Source organism: Mya arenaria, chromosome 9 (genome assembly GCF_026914265.1).
Source record: "Mya arenaria isolate MELC-2E11 chromosome 9, ASM2691426v1".
NCBI classification, from domain to species: domain Eukaryota; kingdom Metazoa; phylum Mollusca; class Bivalvia; order Myida; family Myidae; genus Mya; species Mya arenaria.
Genome location: NC_069130.1, coordinates 9,302,274 through 9,328,759, shown reverse-complemented (window position 1 = coordinate 9,328,759; position 26,486 = coordinate 9,302,274). Strand labels below are relative to the sequence as shown.

General features: G+C 33.7%; 1 protein-coding gene across 3 annotated transcripts; it reads left to right on the top strand.

Annotated features, from left to right (window-relative positions):
• Positions 1-926: 926 nt before the first annotated feature.
• On the top strand, positions 927-26,486 carry LOC128203349 (guanylate-binding protein 1-like). 3 transcript variants are annotated; one of them, XM_052904732.1, is made up of 15 exons: positions 927-1,011; positions 4,319-4,421; positions 6,394-6,442; positions 6,751-6,802; positions 7,878-7,944; positions 10,382-10,430; positions 10,775-10,826; positions 12,070-12,272; positions 13,159-13,286; positions 15,744-15,853; positions 17,625-18,046; positions 18,690-18,964; positions 19,593-19,817; positions 22,138-22,234; positions 23,727-26,486. In XM_052904732.1, exons 2-15 carry the CDS (start codon positions 4,326-4,328, stop codon positions 24,125-24,127), a joined length of 2,226 nt encoding a protein of 741 aa, XP_052760692.1. In that variant the 5' UTR covers positions 927-1,011; positions 4,319-4,325; the 3' UTR covers positions 24,128-26,486. The 3 variants fall into 3 exon arrangements, with proteins under 3 accessions (XP_052760692.1, XP_052760694.1, XP_052760693.1); XM_052904734.1 differs by lacking the exons at positions 22,138-22,234; positions 23,727-26,486 and adding an exon at positions 21,613-21,741; XM_052904733.1 differs by lacking the exons at positions 927-1,011; positions 4,319-4,421; positions 6,394-6,442 and having other exon boundaries at positions 6,760-6,802; positions 10,364-10,430.

The following is a 26,486-nucleotide window of genomic DNA, read 5'->3' as shown; positions in this document are numbered from 1 at the left end:
GTAGCTCTTCACAAAGTAGATACTTTCCTTTTATTATCGGCTATTTCACTAAAAAAATGCTTATGCTTATGAATATTCAAGATTTACGAAGTTTCCCTAGCCAAGTAAAACTCCATAAAGCAAATTACAACTGTTAAATGTCCAATTAATAACTAAACAACCACCAAATCACATTCAGTTATTAATTGGCTTATTTAGGAAAATATGTAAAAGTTCGAGTATGCGCACCGACTTGCGAATAGAGCATTCGCGAGACATTTCTTGTTAAACACTAAGAAAAATAACATTTATATTGGTATTCTAAATGATAAGTCGGCGCGGAGATGCGCCGATCTGCACACTTTCTCATTGAGAAAACCAAAAATAAACATACCAACATCTTTACGAAAAAGTTAAAGCTGCACTCTCACAGATAGAACGTTTTGACAACTTTTTTATTTTTTGTCTTGAAACGAGCCATTTTTTACAAAAAATCATGGACACCAGAGTTATATAAGACTGCTGACAAAAAAGATCGCAGATTTTTTATATTTAAGTTCAAAAATCGATGTTTTATGCATTTTTCTTAAACCATTAGTAACGGGTTAAGCCCTAAAACATTAATTTTCGAACGGAAATATGAAAATCTGCTATCGGATTTTTTGTCAGCAATCTTATATCATTGGTTTGCAGATATTTATGCAAAAATTTAAAAAAAGTTGTACAAATGGTATATCTGTGAGAGTGCAGCTTTAAAACTATATACAATAAAGAAACATGCAGTAATTTAATGCTATCGTATTGAGTCTATATTTATTTACGCATTTCTTATTGACTTCAAGGTCCATTTAAAACTTCATTGTCAGTCTGCTTGTAAATCATTAAATATTATTGAATAAGCCTTTATTCAAACCATAGTGAAGGTGCCGGTTGTCAATAAACATTTGCTTGATTGCACGTAGACACTTTACGCCGTACCAAACAGTATTCATAGGGTTTAAAACGTGGTGATTTATTTATTTTTTACTGAAGGTAAATATCATTCCTTTCTGTCTTCTGTAAGTGAGCCTGCTGTTTAAGCCTTTTATAATGATAGAGTTAAGTCCGTAAAAACTGTTAACTTAAACAAGGTAATAATATTATGTGTATACCCAAACAATTTAAAGATATAAAAATGATTAAAAATATAGGCGTAATAAATATATAGAAAAAAGCATTAACAATTGGGTGTATTGTGATTTAAACTCGTCTATTTTTCAATGAAGATATGTCGAGGTAATGTTATTACATTGGTTTCGTTTTTGAGGTATTGAAACAACATTGGTATTGTTGTCGAGGTATTGCCATAACATTGGTTTCGTTCTGGAGGTTTTGTCATAACACTGGTTTCTTTGTGGAGTTATTACCATAACATTAGTTTCTTTGTCGAGGTACTGCCATAGCTTTGGGTTTGTTGTCGAGGTATGGCCATAACATAAGTTGTGTTTTCGCGGTTTTGTCATAACATAGGTGTCGTTGTCGAGGTATTGTCATAACATTTGTTGTGTTGTCAAGGTATTGTCATAACATTAGTTTCTTTGTCACGGTATTGCCATAACATTGGTGTCGTTGTTAAGGTATTGCCATAACATTGGTGTCGTTGTTGAGGTATTGCCAAAGCATTGGTGTCGTTGTTGAGGTATTGCCAAAGCATTGGTGTCGTTGTTGAGGTATTGCCAAAGCATTGGTGTCGTTGTTGAGGTATTGCCAAAGCATTGGTGTCGTTGTTAAGGTATTGCCATAACATTGGTGTCGTTGTTGAGGTATTGCCAAGACATTGGTGTCGTTGTGGATGTATTGCCCTAACATTGGTTTTGCTGTCGAGGTATTACAATAACATAGGTGTTCATGTCAAGGTATTGCCATAATATTGGTGTTGTTGTCAAGGTGCTGCCATAACATTGGTTTCGTTGTCGAGGTATTGCCATAACATTAGTTTCGTTGTCCAGGTATTGCCATAACATTAGTTTTGTTGTCCGGGTATTGTCGTAACATTTGTTTAGTTGTCAAGGTATTACTATAACATGAATATCGTTGTCCAGGTATTTCCATAACATTAGTTTCGTTGTCCAGGTATTGTCGTAACATTTGTTTAGTTGTCGAGGTATTGCCATAACATGAGTTTCGTTGTCCAGGTATTTCCATAACATTAGTTTCGTTGTCGAGGTATTGCCATAACACTGGTTTCGTTGTGGTGGAATTGCCATAGCATTGGTATTGCTGCCGAGGTGTTGCCATAAAATTACTTTCGTTGTTGAGGCATTGTCATAACATTGATTTTGTTGTTGAGGTATTGCAAAAACATTGTGTTCGTTGTCGAGGTATTACCATAACATTGTTTTCGTTGTTGTGATTTTGTCATAACATTGTTTTCGTTGTGGTGGTATTGACAAAACATTTGCTTCGTTGTTGAGGTATCGTCATCACATATATTTCGTAGTGATGGTATCGTCATAACATTGGTTTCGTTGCCGTCGATGGCGGTACATATGTTGCCCCTTACAATAGGGAGACGTCAAGCGATGCCCATTATTCTGGCTATACTAATTTACTGAACTCAACTCCACTTTATTGTTAACTAAGGTATTTGGCCCTGATTTAAACAAAAAGCTACATTATTCTTATATAACTACCACACTGCTTGCTTTACGCAGTCATTATTTGGGACAATAACCGATACGAGCCGGTCATGGTTTGATTTTAGTGATCTTACTCAAATATATCAACAAGAACAATCAACACATTTTCAAAAATGAACTTGACCTATCAAACAAATCATTGTAAATTTGTTTTCATTGCTCACTGTTTAGACAATATTCTTACAGTGGTATTCCTATTTTAGATCGATATTATAACAATTTGATATTGACAACTTGCCTGTCTCCTCGACCTACACGTATAGCCGTATATTTGCTTACGAACAATACCTGTATAATTAGGAGTATCAGCCTTTAAAATATTTGAAAGCATACGGTTTTAATTACTATCTGCCGATTCGAATTTTCTCTTGAAAGCAATTCCTAGTTATTTTACTGTATGGGGGTATTGTTTTAAACACTAACTGAGTCAATTGCATTTTCTCACGACTCCCGATTGTCCATTTATCCAATACATTCATATTCAGGTCGTTCTGTTATAAGTACATACATGGCAAAAGAAACTTAGAATAGAGTTATTAGTGCGGTAATATATATATTAGTTCGTACAACAATTGACCATTTAACTACAGATGTGTGGCGTCCCATTGTTGTCCACTCTATCGTTTATCGTATAAACCAATAGTGCCAAGAACAGTTTCTGTTAATGCATTGGATGCATTTTGTGATTCAAAAGGATAAATATTCCACATTGTTTTATGAAGCAGTTAACTAAATTACAATGTGGTTTACTTGAGTTTACTTGAGTATACTTTTAATTCATTAACAATTCATTGAGTTAATATCATGTACCTAATGGTGTTTGTATCTTTATGTTAGTATGTGCACCTTTGAATGTATCGAAACTTTTTTTGATTACTAAAGCTTTCCTTCCAATGTGTATTGGGTTATTTGCAACGACGGTGTGTTTTGCGTTGAAAATGCTCCAACGTATCCTCCAATGTGACGTCAAGCACTTAAATCGGAGATAAACGTGTAGAATTTGTGTTTCCCTTGAAGAGATGTAAGCAAGTCAAATTCCAACACCTTGGAATATGGTCACAGACAGGAACTTGTGCACAGCGTTGTAACAACGCAGTAACTTCTCATAGTCAAATTATTTAACTGTCAATAAATCATCAACAATAATAAGTATGACTATCGTCACAAGAGCGATATGTTTCTCTATATTGAACTTGAAATAAATTGAAGATATAATAGAATAGAATTATTTAGAGATAGTATATTACTTCAAAGTGGACGTTCAAATACGTTAGGCTTTCAAACGTGCGCAATATGGTAAGTCTATACAAAAAATTGTATGATTAATTAATATTTGATATGAAATTATTGTGTTAGAGTGCATACAAGGTATATCTGGTCAAAAGTTTGAAGGGCTGAATAATAGGGAAATTGGAACGATTTTGACAAACATTTGGGGGCAATAACCCTAAAATTATTGAAAATGAAACAAAATAGAATGTCAAGGTTTAATAATGACACATTCAAATAAGAACGTTACTAAACGTCTGTTTAATTACATTTTCTTAACCACCTACATCAAAATATAGTCAGAACATAGATAAGCAGCTACAGGTCGGGTTAGCTTATCATAGGCGTACCGATACTATATACCAATTTACTCATGGTTTGTTTCTTTTCAGACCAGTTATGGCTTCGAACGGGAATCCAACTGATTCGTCCGGTGTGGATTTAAAGATGACGCTCAAATCATTTGAGCACACTAGCAAGGTGGAACCAACGCAAGTGAGTTAAACTTTTCGCAATTCCTTCACCGATATTTACTTTTAAATTAAAATGAATAACTGGTCAATTTGCAGCGTCAACGTTTTACTATATATTATTTGGGAAATACTACTTGTCAACATAAGATTGAGTGCTTTGACACGCAGCACTTGGGGTTAGCTAGAGATCTGCCACTGTTTTGGTATGCAACAAGCCCATAATTGGCCCGCTCATTATTTTTCACGTAGAACTCGTCATTAACGCATTAAACGTATTCGTTGACTAGTGTCTCTACCACTTGTGGTTTGAAAACCAGGCTTCAACCATCTTTGATGTATAATTTCCAAAAGACATCAAAACAGTTCTGAAAGCTAGAGGTCTTGGTGTATACCTTATAAAGTGATGATCTTATTCGGAATTAAGTGTAACATATATTAAATATTAATCACCAATGTTTAGTCTTCGCTTAATACGATTTATACCAAATTATTATAAATGATATGAGAAGCGCAATCGGTGAACAGTGTTGTCTGGCAATATGTTTAAATCAATAACTGAATTGGACTGACAGTTGTGTGAACCGTGTTGGAAATAACAATCGGTTCAACATGAAGAGGTTAAAGAAAGACTTTTAAAACGACTCCTTTACAGTCTAAATTAATATCCTAGTATTGTCGATGTGTCTCCGTTATGCCACTACGTTTATGATCAGGTTATAAAAGTAATAACATAACTTACGGTGCAGCTGTGATAAAAGCCCTCATTTTGTATATAAAGTTACTAATAGATGCAACCTACCAAACGCATCACTAAAAGATATATTCATATCCGCTGTCAAAAACGTAAACAGACATGCCATCAGCCGAAATCTCTGTAACTGACTGTTTGTCAATAGATGACAAAGGACTGGTGTTGTTACTCAACTCTTTGTTCGTGGCTTTCAGACTTTTAAATCAGCGAGTTTTGATGTAAAGCTTGACCATGATCAAAATCTTGTTGAAGAGCAAACCAACCATCTTAAAATATACAATAGTTGGCATTGCTTTTAAAATATGTATGTGAACGAATTTAAAACAAAACAAACAAGCAGAAACGCCATGGTAAAAAATGATCACGACCTCAATACTAAAGGCCCCCTTTTAACAGCCAGAAACTATTAAATCCTGAAAAATCAGTTAAAGCATGACTCAAGAGCTGTCGACTTTGTGACGTTGCTAAAAAATAAGCGTTAGTAAAAAATGGTGAAGTATGAGCCTCCTTGTCTTAAATGAATGATCTTCAGTTGTTGAAGAGAAAACGGAAAGAGCAGAGAATCAACACTTACAGTGGTATTCCAGTATGAGTTATATCAATGATATTAATTTAGTACATTTATTCCGAGAGGCAAACTAAACCGAGGAGAGGGTGGAATCCAATTAATTAGTCTAATGACATTTATGCATATATCACAATTGCAAACGGGAATGTTTATTCAAGGTACTTTGACCCATCATTTTGTCAAAGCTTATTTCTATCGTTTTTAAATAGACAAATTCTAAATTTTGAGTTTAAATTCTAAACGAAATTATCTCTTAAATTAGTACGAATGAGTTTATTACACAAATTATTTTACCTTCTTGTTTGCATGCGGTAATTTCCATCTAATAAAGGATATTGCAGAATGTATCTGAATGTGAAGCAAAAAGAACTTCCAACTTTAAAAAGTATCTCTGAAGGATTATTCCAATTTTTACGTCGTAATTTGACTAGTTACATTGAATCGTCTAAACTGAGATGTAACAAGATGTTAAATGTTTTTTTTTTTTTTTAATTAATGGCGTATTCATCATTTTAATTAATCAATAAATGGGCATAAACGACAAATGTAAATCAAACAACGTGTTTAAGTAGTGATGACGTGGTACTGAATCGTAGCCACACATCTTCGCTTTGACTGAATTCCATTCTGTTGTGTTTTCATATTTCATTATTTTAGTATACCATACTATTTCAGACAAGGCGAACAAACAATCCGACTCAATCCTCGCCTATGAAAAGACCAGGTAAGAATATTTTTATGCAACAAAAAAATAAATGCGAACATATTCTAAAAACTTTCCTAAATTGAGTGAATACTAAAATCAAAATTGAGAGCTTTTAAATTCTGATTTGCGCGAAAATTAATATTAGATGCATTAAGAAGTACTCTATCATTTGAATGAAGAAAATTTTGAAAACAGTTTTAAACGGATTCAAAGCCCCTTTACTCTCCTTATGGCATGCATTTCTCATAGTCATACAGATCCACGGCTATGCTACATGATTGACAATTATCAGCAGTAAGAAGATCTGTTTCTTATTTTTATTTAAGATTCAGCCCCACCAGCTGTTGTCACAGATAAAGAATTGCCGTCTCGAGAAACGTACGTACATTTAAATCTTTTGTTTTCCCCTCTATCGTTTTGTTCGTCGTTGCTGCCAATTATATCCTAGATTTTTTTCAGTAACCTTTTGCACATGCTACGCTGTAGGTCAATCATAACTTGATATAAATTCCGACACTTTTTAATGATCTCCAGATTTGATCACACACTTCGGCAAATAACTGAATTATTTTCAGTAAATATCAGTGGATTATCAAATTGCATGGATTGTTCGCAATGAACCTTTGTAGGATTTTCACTTTTGAAAAGGAAAAATGATTGAACAATTTTGAACAATTATGAGTATGACTGACGTCACCAGAATGATATGTTTCTCTATTGAACCTGTTATATATTGAAGATATAATGAATAGAGATAGTCTATTATTCCTAAGTGGATGTTGCACTATATTAGGCTTTTATACATGCGCAATATGGTGAGGCTACAAACATTGAAATTATTAATTAACATTTATCAAAATTTGACAGGAAATAATTGTGTTAGGAAGCATACAAGGTATATTTGATAAAAAATGTTTAAGGGTTTGATAATATGAATCTAATGACGTTCTGCACAGAATCAGTTCAGATATTATGTATATACACATGGCAAAAAATGATAAGGATTAGGTAAGAAAAGTTAATATCAGAAAGAAATATATGTTTGATATTATATTGACAATTCTTAGGCAAAAGCTCTGGAATAAAAATGCAAACCGAGTTGTTTATCACAAACTTGTTAAAAGTATCCACGTTATCATTGTCCACTCATATGCTAAATATGTAATAGAAAAATGTTCGTATACGAGAGAGGACACTGGGAAATTGTTATTTTTTTACAATTTGATGGCCTTGATCCTTACCTCAGATATAATTGAAAATGAAACAAAATAGAATGTTACGGGTATGTATTAACACACAAGACTATACAAATAAGGACGTTATCAATCGACTGTTTAATTACATTTACTTAACCACAGACATCCAACTAGCTAAGCAGCTACAGGTCTGGTCAGCTTTATCATAGGCGTGCCGATACTATAATACCAATTTTCTCTTTTTTGTTTCTTTGCAGACCAGTTATGGCTTCCAATGAAAATCATACTGATTTGTCCGCCAGCATGGATTTAAAGATGACGGAAGTGAGTAAAACCATCTAATATTACGTTCAGCCCAACAACCGGTTTGCATTTGGTTCACCGACGTTTATCTTTAATTCAAATGAATTACTGGTCAATTTGCAACGTCGACACATATTTATTTGGGAAATATATTTTGTCAATATAAGATTGATTGCATGAACACGTATTTCTTGGGATTAGCTAGACATCCGCTTGTTTTCGGGTGTTTCTCGTACTTTTAACCACAACGCATTAACGAAATCATCGATAAGTGGTTCTCGACAAATTATATGGGTTGAGATTATGCTTGAACTATCTTTTGTGTGTACTTTCAAGATTCACAAAGGAAAAAAAAACACACCACAAAAACACAAAACAAGTTCTGAAAGCTTAAGGTCTAGATGTATACCTTATGAATTGACGTTCGCATTAAGTTGAACATGTATTTTATACTTTTCACTTATGTTAAATATACACTTGATATAAACTATACATAACTTTATATATTTAAAAAGTCGTTTTGTACACAAAATATAGCATCCGACGCATCATTTTTATCTTTTAAAAGGGTTAGTCATAAATTTGTCTCGGATATAAATCAATATATGACAAGCGTTATCGGTGAACAGCGTCTTCTGGCAATATGTTTAAATCAATAACTTGGACTGACAGCTGTGTACAACGTGTTGGAAAAAAATCGGTTTTAAATGAATGGTTTAAAGTAAGACTTCTTAAACGAATCCGTTACAGTTTTGCATCTATAATAGGCCAATATCTACCTGGATCAATAGGTTATAACATTTAAAGAAATGAATTACGGAGCAGCTGTGATAAAAACCCTCAAAATATTTTAATATAATTGTATATCTTCCAGGCAGCTTACCCATAACAAAGCATTACTAATACATATATTCATACCCGCTGTAAAAAAACGTAAAATGTAGAAAGGCATGCCGTCAGCCGATTTCTCTGTCCCTGACTTTGTGTCAGTAGATGGCAATGGACTGGTGTTGTTACTCGTTTTCTGAAGCTTTCATACATTGTTTAGTCAGCGAGTTTTGAGGTAAAGCTTGAACATGATGACAATGTTGTTGCAGCGCAGACCATAGCTTGCATGGCTTTGAAAACAATATTTGTTAACAAAACAAATAAGCAGAAACACCCTTGTGACACTGATCAGGATCTCAATATTAAAGGCCCTCTTTGATCAGCGAGGAATAAATGACTCCCGAGAAATCCATAAAATCCTGACTCAAGAGCTGTCAACTCTGTTACGTTGCTAAATAATAAGCGAGAAAATAGCATACTGGTGAAATTTGGTGAAGTATGAGCCTTCTTTTCCTAAAGAAATGATCTCTAGTTTAGGCGGCTGACGAGAAAACGAAACGAGCAGATTATCAACACTTGGCAATCATTTGTAAACCTCCATATCCACGAACATTCAATTCATTTATTCTGAGAGACAAACAAAATCGAGAAGCGGGTTGGGGGAGGTCCAATTGACCTAAGGCTAGCAAATCTTAAATAATGAGCACAGTGACTGGTTCCACGTCAAATCTTTATACACTGGCAATTTTTACAACCCGTTTTTGAGGTCTTACTTAAGAAAGTTATATCCATGTGCTCATCTACCAAAATGGCAATATTCCATTCGCATTGTGACACTAACGGTCTTTTCAAATTTCAAACCGCGAATTGATATGTATACACACGGATGTTAAGTGATAACGTCACGCAGAATTTACATTGCTTATACTATTGATTACGTAGTTTTAATGGACTAAAATATGGATTTGGTTATTTTTAAGTTTAAGTTTGGAAATCTGTGAGTAACCATTGCATGAGTTATGATTTTAAAGTGAGTCTTTTTTCTTTCATGCGGAGAAATGAGCTTTATAACACCTATGCATAATACCACACTAGGAAACGGGAATGTCTATTCAGGGAACTTTGCGTTTGACCCGTTATTTTGACAGAGCCTTGTCTTGATAGTTTTTAAATGGACGAACTATGAGTTTTAATTCTGAACAAGATAATCACTTTTAACTAGAAAAATTAGCTCATTGCACAAATTATGTCATCTTTTTGTTTGAATACGGTCATTTCCATATATTGTATTTGAAAGTGACGCAAAAAGAACAACTAACTTAAAAAATATCTTTAAAGGATTATTCCAACTTTTATGTAATCATTTAATCTTGTAAACTAAGATGTATCAAAATGTTAAATGTTCTGTAAATAATGGCGTTTTTATTATTATATTTTATTAAAGTTTAACTTTTAAACATCAATTCATTTGTATCAACAACAAATGTAAAGCAAACAACGTTTTCAAGTAGTGATGAAATGGGTATTGAATCGTAGCCACACTATGTCTTCTTGTCTGAATTTCATTCCATTCATTCCTTTTAATTCATGTTTTTATATTTCATTATTTCAGTGAACCACTCTATTTCAGATAAGACGGAAAAACAATCCGAATAAACCCCCGCCTATGAAAAGACCAGGTAAGATTATTATTAAGCAAAAAAAATAATGAAAAACGAACATATTCTAAAAATAATCCTAAACTGAGTGAATTGCGTACTCAAGTTAATGTAAAGGTCAGGATTGATATTGAAATCAAAATTGAGAGGTTTCAAATTCTTATTCGATCGGAAATTAACATTAAATGCATTAACAAGTACATTGAAATAAATATAAATCACTTTGGAAACAGTTTCAAAGGGGTTCTTAATCCCTTTACCCCGCTTTGGGCGTGAATTTCTCATACTCAAACAGACCCCCGCCTATGTTACAGGATGGACAATTCTCAGTAGGAGTACAAACTATTTTTATCATTTTATTTTAGATTCAGCCCCACCGGCTGTTATCACAGAAAAGGAAATGCCGTCTCGAGAAACGTACGTACATTCAAATGTTTTGTTTTCCCCTCTATCGTTTTTTTCGTCGGTCCTGCCATTTATATCCTAGATTTTTTTTCAGCATCCTCTTGCACTTATTACGCAGTAGATCAATCGTAACTAGTTATGAATTCCCACACTTTTCAATAATCTCCAGATTCGACCACACACTACTGGAAATAACTGAATTATATTTGTAAATACCAATAGATCAACAAATTGCATGGACTGTACGTAATGAACCTTTGCTATATCGTAGGCCACAAGCTATCAAATTCCATGATTTTACTTGGTAAAGGACGATAAATCTGTTGAAACTAGTCATAAAGAAAACAAATTTAAACTCAGTTTTACTTTCTACGAATTATAATATTGAAGTGTATTTGTATCTGTTGAGGCAGAGGTATGGTATGTATTAGCGATAATCAAAGAGTTAATAGGCAAATCAAACATTCTGTAGTGGTTGTATCACTCACATGACATGTACAATAGTCGCTCACCGCGTGCATTTATTTGAGTGTTGGTTTCCATGCCTTCCTTCAATAAGATATTAAGATCAAGTTAACAATTTTCCAACTTTTCCAACGCGGTATTATGTATTCTTAAGAAACGCTACAATATTCTAACCTTTTATTAAACATGAATAAAGGTCTGTTTTTTTCCAACAAATTATTACCAGAAATAATTACTACTAAGGGTGATAAACGCATGACAGTGGAACTCATTTATTTGACTTTATATTACTATATTGATCAATCGATATTGGCGTTACAGTGGCAGGTAGAATCAGAACATTTATAAATAAGATTCAATAAAAAAGAATATTTGCATAGATAAGACGCTTTTAGTCGTCGTAAATGAGATTTTTTTTTTCAAGCTTATGTGCTCATAATTATAAAATTACTAAAACCTTTGTCATTTTCCGAAACGTTAATGTACTTTCATAAAAATATTTTTGTCTTAAATGAATTATCAACAACGTTACAATCCCTTCTGCCGAAGCAACCAAAATGAGTTCTAATTCGACTTTTCTATCCAAAGGCTTACGGAATAGTCCTCTAAAATTGCATAATGCATTAAAATGCAGTGCATTGCCACTCGCATTTGAGATGAATCAATAATAAGCTTGCTTAAAACAATACATTTGCAAAGAAACTTGAAATGTACAAACATTAAAAAAGGTAAAATTCCATGTATTTGAATAATTCAGTGCCGAAATACCTGAACACTTTTTCATACTAAGGTATCTGTCGACGACCGATTCCAGCGTCTTCAAAGTACCCCAATGCCTAGTACGCGCGAGAGGAGAAAATCTACTTGAAGTGTGCGAGGATGTCCTTGACGAAATATCCCGCATAGACACACCGTGTGTTATCGTGGCCATTGCGGGGCCATACAGAACAGGGAAATCATATTTAATGAATCGACTTGCTGACGCACAAACAGGTACTGCTATATACGGGAAAAGGATTATTTGATTATCAAAATTCTTTATTACAATGATGGATGATAAATGCCTTATGCTAAAGGCCAATGGTAATTTCAATGAACGAATAATTAGCGTAGTCAAACATCCCTTTATAAGGTTTTCCGTCATTCGAAACAACATAACGCGCATATGAAACTTTTTGATTTTCCAATGTCTTTTTTCACAAGGTATCATAAACCAGTAATACTTTGGTAAGGACAAAAGATTTCTTCCTTCACTTTCCGTGTGTTGATAACAGTACTAACGCAACTGTGAAACATATAACGAAGCTTCTTTGTTTCTATACCTATACTCTATGAATCGCAGTAATAGATAGATGTTTCACAAACATACTGCAGGATGAATTTCTTAAAATACAGCAATCGATAATGATATCTTTGTATTCAGTCTATATAAGTTCGATAGTTTGAGACATTGTGTGTCTCGTTTTGGTGTCGTATCGTTTAAGCGAGGTAACGCTGATGTTTTGACTGTTACAATAGTATAACATGAAATAGGGCTATTAATGTTGAATAAGATTTGTAAGGTTGTACTCGACTCGATTATCTTTTCAGAATCGGCTTTAATGGAGTGCCTGCTTTGTGAAAATGAAATTTGCATCCATAAAAGTAAAATACGTCATTGCGGATCAAAATGAAATTCTAATAACAATGACATTTTAATAATTACTGGTTTAAATTACTTATAACTCTATTGGCGTTTTTACTTGTTTAATGACGTCATTTAAGATCGCGCAATGATACATCGTGTGACGTCAGTGGAATACTGATAGCCGCCTCTATATATTTAAATTTCGTGTGGATTTATGATGATAATATTATAAAATATGTATTAATAATGCAGGTTTTGCAATCGGTGATACAATACAATCAACAACGAAAGGCATCTGGGTTTGGTGTAGGGACCATCCCGAACAAAAGGACACTGTTCTTATACTTTTGGACACAGAAGGAATAGGAGATGTAGAAAAGGTAAGCGTTGGAAATGTTTAAGAATAATTATCGATTCTGACCGTTTACAAAATATAGGATCCTTTACAAGTTTGTTGCATCCGGGTATATTTTTCTCTTATACTTATTTTACCAGGTATGTCTAATAATGGTATGTATGTGTAAAGTGTAAATAGTTTTGATTGGACCTATGCATTGAAGCTGCCAACATTACATATGTCTCAACCGTAAGATATATGTGACGTTAACTTTAGTAGTTCACTCAATTTATTGAAATTTGAGCAATATATTCTGCTACATATCCACGCGCTCGATCGTCTTGTGGTTGGAGCTCTCTGTAGCAAACGTTTCAGCAACCATGAATCACTTCCTCAGCTAACGTTTCTACTGCAACTCCTTAGAGAATGACATCCACTAGTATTGGGAGCGACTCTGAACCTGATAACGTGTGCAATAGCTGTCTATGGACAACGGCTGCTCATAACATACACAATATCGTCTACCAAGATCGCATGTTCCTAGGGTTAAAAATACCAGTACAATACTCAGACTGTAACAATAGCTGGTAATATGTGTAGTCGCTAGAGCAATAAAATGTGTTTAAACAAAAGATAATATCTTGAATCTTGATTATTTAATTCTGGCATTTAGATATACAGTAAATATAAACCAGGAAACAGAGATACACAGTTAATGATACTTTCATTTAAGAAAATAGAAAAAAGTGAACAAAAGATAAAGTTTGTCTAAGTGCCAATTCTTACTTCAACAGTTAAAAGTAAAACTCCCATATTATCACTTTAGAAGCATACGTACATCAAGCTAAGCAAAAAACATTAAAAATAACGATTCAGCTATATAAACTAAACGTAGCTTGATTAACAAGAGTATCGCTTTAAGGTGTGATTGATCCCGTACGCTCATTTTCTATGAAATGGCAGAAGTTCTAATACAATTTTCTTATAGAAAGGGAATGGTTGTATCAATGCTAAACACACACGTTGGAAATATTCATCACATGGAAAGATATGAACATGTTTGAGAATTAGTTTTGAGTAAATTTCAAACAATGGAATGAAAAGCAGCCAATTTAATTGTTAAAAACGTTACCTGAATATGGAAGTTAAAACATGGTATGATATCATTTTCATATATCAATATATCAAGTTTCATTTGATTCCCTTCATCACCTTCCAAAATATGGCCCAAACAAACACCCGTTATGGAAAAATATCGGGTTATTATCCGGACAGTGGTGAGGCGGACGGACAGCCGGAAAGACGGACGGATAACGGACGGACAAAAGCGGCGACTATATGCTCCTCCATTTGGAAGTAGTGTTTATACAAGCCTATAGTATTACATCTGTCATATAAAGACATCAGGGACTTTTTTGGCAAAATGCCCTATCTTTAAGAAAACACCCTGTGTTATCCATACGAAAGTATCCTTTATAACATGCTTGAAGGTAGTCGGCACACACAATTGCAGAACCTTTCGGAAACTGTGTTTCTGCATTAACAATGCCTAGCGCATTTTCCAGCCAATTCCAACTTCGTTTCTTTGTACGAAGGCCAACGGAGCGTGATTTGTCAGGCAAACTCCGTACCATTAAATAATTTCTGGGACTGGTTTGATGCTAAAATCTATTCCCAAGCATTTTTTATATCTTGTGTAAAATTGTTCTGTTCCCGTTTGAACTGTTTTTAATGGCAACTTTAATTTGCTCAAACAGTTTTTATGTAAGTTATGTCAAATATGAGAAGGCAGGAATGAACTTGTTACATTATCCTGCCAGTACAATGACCGGCATTTCTTGTTTCGTGGTCCTTGGTTATTCCTGTATATGGAAAGACTTGCCTTGCTCCATGCCTATTTCACCGTTATCTTCGTTGTCTCCAGTTAATCCGATGTTTTTATAACCATTCAGGTACTTGATTGGGCGCACTATAAAAAGTGAAATGCGTCTGAACAAAATTTAATTGTTCCCGCTCTATCACTCTGTTGTTAAGGCTCTTGTACGGTTATGCGTACTATAATCAGCTGCGCGGGTCTTATTGTATTTCTTAAACTGAGTCACTTTGTCACTTGATAGTTCAGTTGGAAAGCCACAAACAGGGGTTATTACAATGATAAAAAAAATAAAAAATAATGATATTAATAAAAATAAATAAAAAAATAATGATGATGATAATAAACATAATTAAATTAATACAGAAAATTTGATCTAAGCTGAAACTAACATCCATGAATAACTGTTACATGTACAGCAATCATTTCATTGTAAACTACTTTTCCCCAAACAGCACAGCCAGGCATAGCAGTAACGTGAGTAATTGTCAATAAGAAATTAAGAGGTATAATGACTGCACAGGACGACTCATTAAACTGTCCACTTATTGTTGTCAATGTAAAGATGATGACATTTTACGTTTTGCCAACCAACTGCTATCTATATCTTCTTGTGTATTGATTCAGGGGGACTCTAATCATGACAACCGCATTTTCACACTGGCTACACTTCTTAGCAGCGTCCTTGTGTACAACATGAAAGGAGCGTTTGATCAAGAGGCTGTGAACAAACTCTCGTATCCTTTCCCATACATATTTTGAATATGTATACAACAATGTATATTTTTAACATATTTTCTGTAGAATATTTTATTAAAACAAAATGTTTGCTTACATATTTCATGAACACTAACTCGATTCGATCTAAATTAATGCTAACGTATGTTATGTAAACTTACCTGATTTGAATTCAACTTATGCTAACATATCTTATGTAAACTTTTAAATGTTTACGAATACATGTACTTACATAGTTCATTAACGGTTACTCGAGTCGAACTTAATCTGCGTCTGAAAAAAAGATTCAGTTTATGGGAGATACATTGCAGAACATGAATTACTTATTTATAAATGCATTATTATTTCAACAACACAAATAATAAGATGTTGATTTTTTTGTTGATTTTGAAAAAAAAATGACACCAATCATTCATATTTAAATATCATGCTCGTTAAACAAAACTAACATTATTACCATTCGTGGAATACAATACAGTATACAAATATCCAATTAATCTTTATTTTGTTTAATGTTTTATTTTTACACAACTTTGTTCAAAAGTCAACAGTTACAATAAACGTAATTAACCGTTTGTTTACGATTCTTTTTTAATCAGATTTTCTATGCAATGACCAGATTCATAATAGCGTTATCCGCGAGGCAACAGAAATAAAGCAACGGCAACTGAGGTGGCGCTCTTAATACTTAGGTATTTGGCTGTAAAATCGTCCGATAGAAAACAACCCGGTTCGTTTCTTACGTAAGAACCTCTCTAAAATTGGAGGGGATAAATAGCGCCCTTTCCGACCCCGTCAATGGTTCACGTGAATAAAACATATCATTATCACAGAATGCTCAACTTTAGAAAAGAATAGCAATACATATCTTGAAGCTAGAACCCCTTCCCAACATTTAAACAACATACGTATTTCGTGTCTTTGGGAGGAAGCGCATGTCCAAAGCTGTGCACCTAATGTTCGGCCCTGGAACATGCCTCATTGTATAAACGCTTTAAAAAGCCATATGAAAACATGTTGATTTGTTACATGTTTAGTGTAAGCAGTTAACAAAAACTGAATGCTTTTTTAAAATTATTTGATCCCACAACCTAGTATTGTTTTGTACAAACTATACAAACCATTCATTTAAAAGTATACAACCTCGATGTTGTGCAAAATATAATAAAGGACTATTGCATATCTAGATAAAATTTTATCGAATATAACTTATTCATATCGCGTTGTTGAAGAAAATAACATGTTAAAAGGGGAGTAGTTGGCATATTTGTATTTCATTTTATAGGAATACTTTATATTACATTTCAAATGAAGATTCACCATTTCCAACATTTCTGGTGATGTATGATTTTTTCGGTGATTCCCGTAATAAGTAAATATATAACAAATATAGTCATATAGTAATTGCATTACATTTTAACTTACTCCCAAGAAATAAAAATCCTTTAACTCATATTTCTGCATATTTCTGCAGTATTTGTTATAGACTAAGAATTTACTTTTGGGTAAATGAGACTGATTTGTTTCTTTATTTTGCTTTAGAAAAAAGTATAAGTCATATCACACTAAATATTCTCAGTCTCTATTTAAAATTACTCAAAATATCTAATCATAAACTAATCTCTACTAGAAGAACATAGCTTTGGCAACATTATTGGTCCTTCGAAAATTACTTAAATACAAACAGGCTCGGACTTTTTTTGGTCTTGATAACCGAACTGAAAAAAGTATAAATTTAACTGTTGTGTTGATTTAACCTTAATGGATCAGATTTGTGTCCGAAATGTCGAAAAACATTAAGTTTGGCGGAAGATGTGATGAAGAAAACCTTCTTTTGCAAAGCGTACTTCCCGGATTCGTGCTGGCTTTGAGAGATTTTTCACTGAAATTGATGAAAGATGGTAGGAAAATAACCCCAGACGAATACTTTGAAGAAAGCCTGGAAAGTAAAACGGATAAAAGTGTTTCTTTCAACAAACCGCGTGAGTGCATCCGTAAATTCTTTCAACAAGACAAAAGGAGATGTTTTGCTTTTCCACCTCCTGGAGATATTGACATTTTGGAAAACCTAGAATGCCTTACATTTGAAGACCTTTCGAAGAGATTTCAGACTGTTGCCGCAATGATTGTGTCATATATCTACAGTCAGAAACCAAAGCAACTCCAAGTTAGCAAACCTGTCAACGGACCTAGTATGTAATTTAAAACAACCTTATACAATATTAAAAACACGTTCGAGTTCGAATGTATGTAAATAGGTTAATCGGTTGTTTGCGTTGTAAACGTGAAAGTGTGTACCTACAAATCTAGACTATTGCTATAATGCTGCATTGAGAAATGTTTTTGACACGATTTCTTTCAAACTTGTTAAAATGGCATCTATCTAGTAAACATGGCGGTTCGATCACTATCAATCATTAACTTTTGTTACAAAGTATAATTTTTAGGTCATACTTCCTTCCATCTTAATTCATTGGCAATCATATAAAATTGAATGATACAACATAGAGCTAATGTCCACTCTCACTGTTAAAACACTTTAATTTATCTAACCCTTTTATTGGCTACATCCTGAACAAATCGTTATCACGTCTCTGAACTAATAGTTCTACGTTTTAAATGTGTTTACTGCGTTTGATACTGATTGCTATGATTTTTCTTAAAGCATGTTGCTTGAAAGATGGATAAAGGCACGATATTTCTTAATTCTGTCATACAATTTTACATTGATATAAATCCTTCCTACCTTAATATGTATCTGTAGTATAAGCGTATTCGTTGCAATGTACCTTTTTCTCGAAAGCCATATACATACAGATTAGTTCATATCTGCAGTGTTTGCCACACTAACCAGAAAGTATGTGGACGCTCTTGCGAGGGGAGCTGTGCCAGATGTTGACGATGCATTTGCATCGGCTGCTAAAATTGAAAATGAGAGAGTGAAAGACGAATGCATGGATATGTTTCGATTAAGAATAGAAGACGTAGATTTGCCTCTTCCCTCATCATCGCTTGATAAGCATTTCACAGAAGCCCGATGTTCTGCGCTTGAATACATGAGTACAAATGTTGTCCAGGATGTTGCCAGCCTGATTGAAAAGCATGCGCTGGTTTGTAATCATTTATTATACACAATAGCCGATTCATTTTATGTTGAATCAGCAGCATGGCACACAAAATGTGATCGTGTTGTTCGGTTTGGCACAATTTAATGTCCGCTTTCAAATTTCAACAGTACATGTCTATTCAAATGCTGAACTATTATGTGATGAGCGCCATTCCAGAGTTCATGCCCATAACGTGTTTTAAATTTACAAAAGAGGCTATATTGACAACCAAGATCGATGCATTTTAGAAAAAAATGTTAACATTTGATTTGTGTCAATGTAATGGTAAAGTTCCGGCAAATTTGACATCTTACTAGATCCACGAACTATAAGGTTTCTAAATACTAGACCATAGAGGTTTTAGCTTCACCGAACAGCCTTACTTGACACTGCACGTTAAACAAACAAAGTATCTGCGATGTGAGCCGAAGAAGCAATTAACTAAAACTATCAAACACATATCTTAACATTTGTATGTTCCATTAAGAAGTTGTTGAACCAATTGAATATTAGGAAGTTAATAGAAGTCAATTTTGTTTAATCAGTTTTAATAAAACTTAAACATTATATTTGGCAACAATCTGAGCCAGTTTTGTACCTTTTTTCGTTAATTATCTATTTGGATATACAGATGGAAATGGATTTGTTCAGGCAACAGTTTCAACGTCAAAATGAAGAGGAAATAGAGAAGCATTGTACAAACGTTCTGCTAGGTTTGGCATCATTCAGCAACTTGCAAGCGGGGTTGCAGAACAAAGGTTATGAAGTAATCGGAGGCCATAGAAAATTCAAACAAGACGTCGACATGGTCAGGCAAGAATATGAGCAAGCTCTTCGGAATTATGAACAAAGAGAGGTAAAATATCTTAAGTTTGTGGATGTGTTTTTTATCTTTACATGTAAATCGGTTGTTAACAGAGATAACGTATATTTATTTCATTCAGATTCGGACCAAATGTTTTGGTATACAATTGTTTTGTGTTAGCTCACCTTAGCAAGAAGTTCTCTAGGTGTGATAATATTATCACAATGTGTCCGTTGTACGATGATTTAAATAAGTTCTCCTCCTAAACCAATCGGCCAAATTCAATAAACGTCCTTGGTAATCAACATATAGATTATTTTCATTGCAAACCAAAAGAAACAAAATAAATGTGTTGTCAAAAGTCGAATTCCAGATTGTTTAGATAACTTAACAAAACCGAGTTTGAGTGCCTCTCTACCGAATCTTCTCAAGCCCAGTTAGTTTAATAAAGGTATGACCGCAGGGGCTTGTTTCCTTGAATGGTTAAAGTGGGCACTTCAAAGGACTTCGTTAGTATATTTTCGAAAAAAATCAATCATAAATAATGTGTCCGTATGGGACCTCAACACGACGCACCAACTATTATGATTGCCGCACTAAGGTAGTCTTAGTCTACGACGTCAACGTCACATGTTTCAAACATTAAAATGAGTGTTGAAATTACTTGTTTTTATCTTAAAGCAAATAATGTTCAACAGTTAACTGCTGTTCAACTCACTTTAATATATTCGCTTTGTGAAGAGGATTGAAGTTTCGCCATCATATCATACACTGGCTTGGATTTCACTAGTTCTTTGTATGTTTGAGTTTGCGATATTTTGCAACATTTGCCTTATAACCTGTGCATTTCTAAGATTTAGCGGTCGATTGAACAGCCAAATATCACTTTCATGACGTAATGTCTCAGAACACTGCACTCCATACATTCATTCATTAGAAGCAGCAAGCGTCCTTTCGGTTACTGTCGTAGAGGAAAGACAGAATTATGAACAAACATCGGAATCTAAAACCTGTCCATCATGCAGAAGCTTCTTTACATCTCAACCTACACGAGAATCCGAAATTATGGATGCAGTGCTTGACAGTACAGCGATTTCTAGCTGTAGAAAAGAAATATATATCTAACTCGCAATATGATTGATACGTGCAGCAGATTAACAGCTAGCGTCAGACATTACTTGTACACCAACTGCGCGTTCGTCTTGGAACAGATAACTCTGTCCGTTGCGAAGGGGGAATGCACAACGTACCAGGGTAGGAGTTATCTAGGTTTACTACCTCCCACCATTGAGGCCACCGTTTACGCTGTTGATTTTGCGATATGCTCATCTTGGAGATACACATGCCAGAAATAATGCTTTAAGATTTGTTGGTTGCCATTTTCAGTCAATGTTGGGTTCACTGGTACTTCGTCTGTTCGATGCTCCCATAGCAACGACAAGAAACCAACAAATTTCTCTGTACATATGCCGCAAGACATTGATTCTGGCTTATCAGGAAATTCATTTCTGCAATTGTTTTTGTCTTAGACAACTCAAGGCTTAATGGGAATATGTTGTAATGTCTTTTATTCTAATAATGAGGTACTACCGTCTTGCACTAATCCAACCAACTGCACTTCTACAATTCCGCTGCCTGAAGCCTAAGACGACTGTTGTTAACTCATTCTTTGCGCAATGCCCTGCTCTCCGAAGGGACCAAATGAGAAGAGATATCTTTGGCTTGGAGGTTGGTAGAAAAGGCTGATCCTATTGACAAGTACACCATTGGAGAATGTTTGTGGTATGTCCTTCATCGACTAACCACAGTGCAGTGCAGACTAATTTAACGGATTTTAACCTTCCAGATGGTTCGTTTACGACCACAACGAAAACAATCAGATACAGGATTCATCTGTTGAGTCAACTACTCAAGGAGAAATAGAGGTGATTTGATGACTATGACGGAGCAGAAGATTGAGAGCCGAAACATCACACAGTCGATCCGAACCGGTCACGTCGTACTCGCTCCGGACCGGTTCAATTGGAAGTTTGCATAATAAGAAGGGGAAGGATGGATACATTCAGCAATAATACGGACGCAGACAGAGATGATCAGTCGACTTATCATCGATCTGACCAAAATCAGATAAACACCAAATAAAACAAAAATAGCCGAACTACTTAAAAATACCTTTTTTCACTGCAGCCAAATGTATAACACTATGATCAATCAATTAACATATTGGAAAACATTGGCGAAACCAAAGAATTAACCAGTGTTCTACAATTGATTGTTGACTATACTAGACTAGATTTAGTGATACTTTTGACACTGTTTCTGTCCAACCCGGAGGAAGTCATTCATACTCAAATTGTATTAAATGTTTCAGATCGGATTGGTCTGGAAAAGTTTTGCGAAACAACTTGGTCCAAAGGAAACTAAAATTCTTGATAAAGACGATGAGCTTTCTAAGGAGGAAAAAAAGAGTAAATATTTTAAAATAGGTATCTGTAATAAGAAAAGGATGTTTGCCTAGTGATCCTCGTCTTGTTACCTAGATATGATGAATTGTACTTAATCACATTTGTTTATATTTTATTAAGGTAATGCTCATTTCAAAACAAAACTTTGGATATTTTATGGTATATGATTTTCTGTTTGTCTTAAAATAATGATTAAATTTATTTTTACCTTTGTTCTAAAAGCTCCAAACATCGCATGTTCTAAGCCAGGTCTTCTATTTGGGTCTCTTTAAGTTATTTTAAGGTATACCCTTCGGATATAAATTGCCTCATCATGTTTGGTTGATATGACCTATATCAATTATTGATCAATATAACATACAGATAATTATTCTGACATATTTTCAATGCAGTTTAGTAGGATTGTTACCGATCAAATTCTTATATGCAATAAGATATTCGAATACTAGTAGTTGCCTTGGCGACTTCTTTACTCTAATTTAACCAAAGAACATGATGTTGACCTCGATATAACAATAGGTGTGTTCATACTAAAAGTCAAACGTTTGGTTAGAAACATGGTTTTATTGCGCTTAAATATTGTTCGAACTTTTAATCGAGTGGATCATATTTTGTTTGTATTCCATAGATCTCATATTCATTAAAATGAGTGCAACAAATATAAAATGTCAAACAGATTTCGAACACTATACATCTTGACCAGCAAAATTTATTAAAACGGCGGATCATCAGATTTACATTCTGACCATTTTTGACGGTGATTTAAAAAAAAGAGTTTGTTAACGTTAAAGGTGACAGTCTGCGAATACATGACGAAAACAGAGGCATAGTCTACTTAGATTTTGTTAATACGCAAACATTATGTCCCGTAAATTTAGTTAGCCCGAAGATATCATTGGTAGGCCGTGCGTTTCGGGATCGGGAATTTACAGAAAAAGTACCCAACAAAACTAGGTAGCAACCCTTTAGTCAGAAGAAACTTAAGATAATTTACCTTAAGAGTATTAATGAAAACAATCAGCAGAAAAAAGCCATGCGATGAGACTCGATCTCAAAACCCCCAAAAAGGTTTATTGGACTAACTAGTATTTGAATTTCCAAATTTAGCAAACATAATGCATGAATCCTTTTTACAGTATTTAAGTAAAAATTAACTTTCGTTTGTTTACTTATGCAATTGCCAAAATTTCATTAACACATTTTTTATAACGGCTTATCAATTTAGTAACGAGGTTATCTATCACCATAATGTTTTTCGTTACTTGGTTTAATGTAAAATGTAGTACATGTTTATCATTAAAAAGTAACGAATTATTTCTTTGACACCAGCTAACGAACGATGAATAACATTAATTTCATCTAATAACCACATATTTCTTTGTATGAAATCTATTCATATATTTGTGGTACTCTTCAAAAATGTTTTCAACAAACATCGTGTTCAAAAAACCAGTTCATGATGGTTATAATCTATAATATCACTTTTTTATTTTAGGGGAGAAAGAGGAAAATGAAATATCAATGAAACGAATGAAGATCGAATTGGATAAAGCAAATCAAAATGCGTTACATAAACAAATGAAAGAGCTGGATGAACAACAAAAGAAACTAAATACAGAACTCAGAAGGCGAGACAAAGAACATGAAGACAAAGTAACAGCCCTACAGGACAAGATTGCGTCTCTGGAATCAAATAAGGAAGTTCAAAAGAAAATGCTTGATCAAATTACATCATTGCTGGAGGAAGATAAAAGAGAAAAGAAGAAAGCAAATAAAAAACTCGAGGAGAAGCATAGACGTGAAAGGGAAAAACGGGAGGAACTGGAACAGAAGGAACGAGAACGAAAAGGCGGGTTTGTGATAAACAGGGTGCTCAATGCTCTTTGGAATAATTAAGATACAGATATTGCTTTTATTAAAACTACTGTGTTTTAGACATTATCTGACTAAATACTTTTAAATGTTGAATAAAAGTACGTTGGTTTTGTTTTAAAGAATTGAAAATGAATATTACAAAGAATATTTTATAATACTTTGAGGAAAAAATCCTGTGTAAGATAGTATTTCAATTGAACTAAAATTATATTATACTAGTTATTGACAGCAATATAACCGTTTTAATTGGCTAAAGTATCATCATGCAGTAAATAAAATAATTATCATTACAACGGTGTCGCAATCATTTGCAAAATCATAGTTTTACATCTTAAAGTGTTGCAATAATTTTGTACAACGGCCTAAAAGGATTATATTACTATTAAGTGTACTAGTATGTTGGCTTTTCACGAGTCCACGCGAAATAATTTAAGGCATTTAATGCATTTTAACCTTAGATGGGTATGTGTGGAGCGAACTTCTTTACGTATTTATCAGTGATTTGATCTACATTGCTGCCATGAACTTATATTATTGAATAGTATTTTAGTTCATATGAAAATCTCCCTTTAAAGTGAAAAATTGAATGGTGGATCTTAAATACGATACGTCATGTTTTACGAAGGTTGTTCAGTATATAATGTAAATTTAGATATAATTCAGAAATCAAATCGGTGATTAGGAATATTTAAACTTATTTCGATACATCTACGAATCCTGTATATTCTCGGAACTATTTTGTATATTTGTGCGCTTATATGATTTAAGATTTTAATGGAAGTTATATACAAGTGAGCATTCTTATTTTTATGAATATATGGCTATACTAAAGGATTTTCAAATGGTATAATATTGTATGTGGCATTAATATGGGTAATGAAACATACTTACAACGACTTAAAGATCACTATGTTTAGTCATGGCGTAGCAATTGTATAAAAAGTTCAATCTTATATAGGCTTTAAATCCAATTTTGAGACTGAGGCGTATGTAAATTTTCTTTGTGTTAGGAAGTTTCGGAACGATATGCTCGTTTTCGAGCTTCAGCTCATACGCTAGCAATAAAATGTGGCCGTTTTACAAATGTTGGTAATAATTAAAGTTTTGTCCTTATTGTTTATATGTTGTAGAGACAGAATATCATTTTCTTTTGGAGTGTTCTTTATATGATACTATCAGACAAGAATATATCGATAGAAATTATTATGAGAACCCCCCAAAAAATCAGTTTAAGATATTGATGTCTTGTAATATTGGAAATGTTGTGAAAAAATCGAACACTATTTATACTCAGCTTTTGAAACGAGTAATTCTCTTTTGCAGGTATAAACATTACATATTTGTTACAAGTTCTCACTAATTTGCACAAGTAGTTTTCATGTATGTATTGTGTGATGTTTGAATGGTGGCCTTCTAGCAAATAAATTGTTTGTCTTGTCTAGTCATAGGCCTGTATATCCGAATATACTCTATCTTAAGTTCCAAAAACACTTTAAATTATCGAAGCAGTAAATTAAGGTTCAATGACCGATCGAAGGAAGAACACTCTTCGTATAATTTAGTTAAACACATCCGTATGGAAACGCGAATGGCAGTTATTTAATATATTGTTGTTTATCACGTCAATATTGCTCTGTAGTGCATGTTACAATTATGGTCAATCGATACTGAAAATTATGTGTACTGTCTTTCGATTATTTTGATGAATATCATTGTAGTAAATATAATCTTATTTGCATTAGATTCGAGTATGTCGAGTCAGGAATCATATTTTAGAGACGTGTAATACTGTGTATTGTACTTTTAAATCGCTTTCAAAGACTTCAAAGAAAGGAACACACATATAATTTAAAAATAAAACAACGTGTACAGTTTTGTAATTCTAGAAACTAAAATATTTGAATATTTAACCTTGAGGATTTTGTAATACGATTATAGTTTAACTACATGTATTTTCTCTTCATATTAACGCTGATTGGACAATGTCCGACAAACGGAATCCCAAAACATTTTCTAAGACGAGAACAATAGTTCCCGACTTAAACCGATAATCAGAAGTTTCTTAAATATAAAAGACCTATATCGGTAGGTGGGAAGTCATTGCTTTGTTTGTTATTCATTTTCTTTACTAGTCCATGATCGTCAATTTCCATTGTTCATCTTTATACGGCTAATACTCGGGACGTTTCGCCATTACATTTGGCATATTAAACCGGGTTTATGTTTAAACTTTTTGCTTGCTTCTGTAGTTGTTCACATGAATATAATCAAAATAATATTGCAACCAAAAAAGGGTTAGCCTGGCATAGGTAACAGAGGCAAGGATGAGCACATGATTATTTTTGTCTTTATATAATTAAATTGAAACAATTATTATCTG

Bases quoted from the DNA above. Each gene is read 5' to 3' on its own strand.
- LOC128203349 (XM_052904732.1), top strand. From the start codon at position 4,326: ATGGCTTCGAACGGGAATCCAACTGATTCGTCCGGTGTGGATTTAAAG. The intron at 4,422-6,393 runs GTGAGTTAAACT...ATACTATTTCAG, and splicing joins GCAAGGTGGAACCAACGCAA to ACAAGGCGAACAAACAATCC. The intron at 22,235-23,726 runs GTAAATATTTTA...TTTTTATTTTAG, and splicing joins TTCTAAGGAGGAAAAAAAGA to GGGAGAAAGAGGAAAATGAA.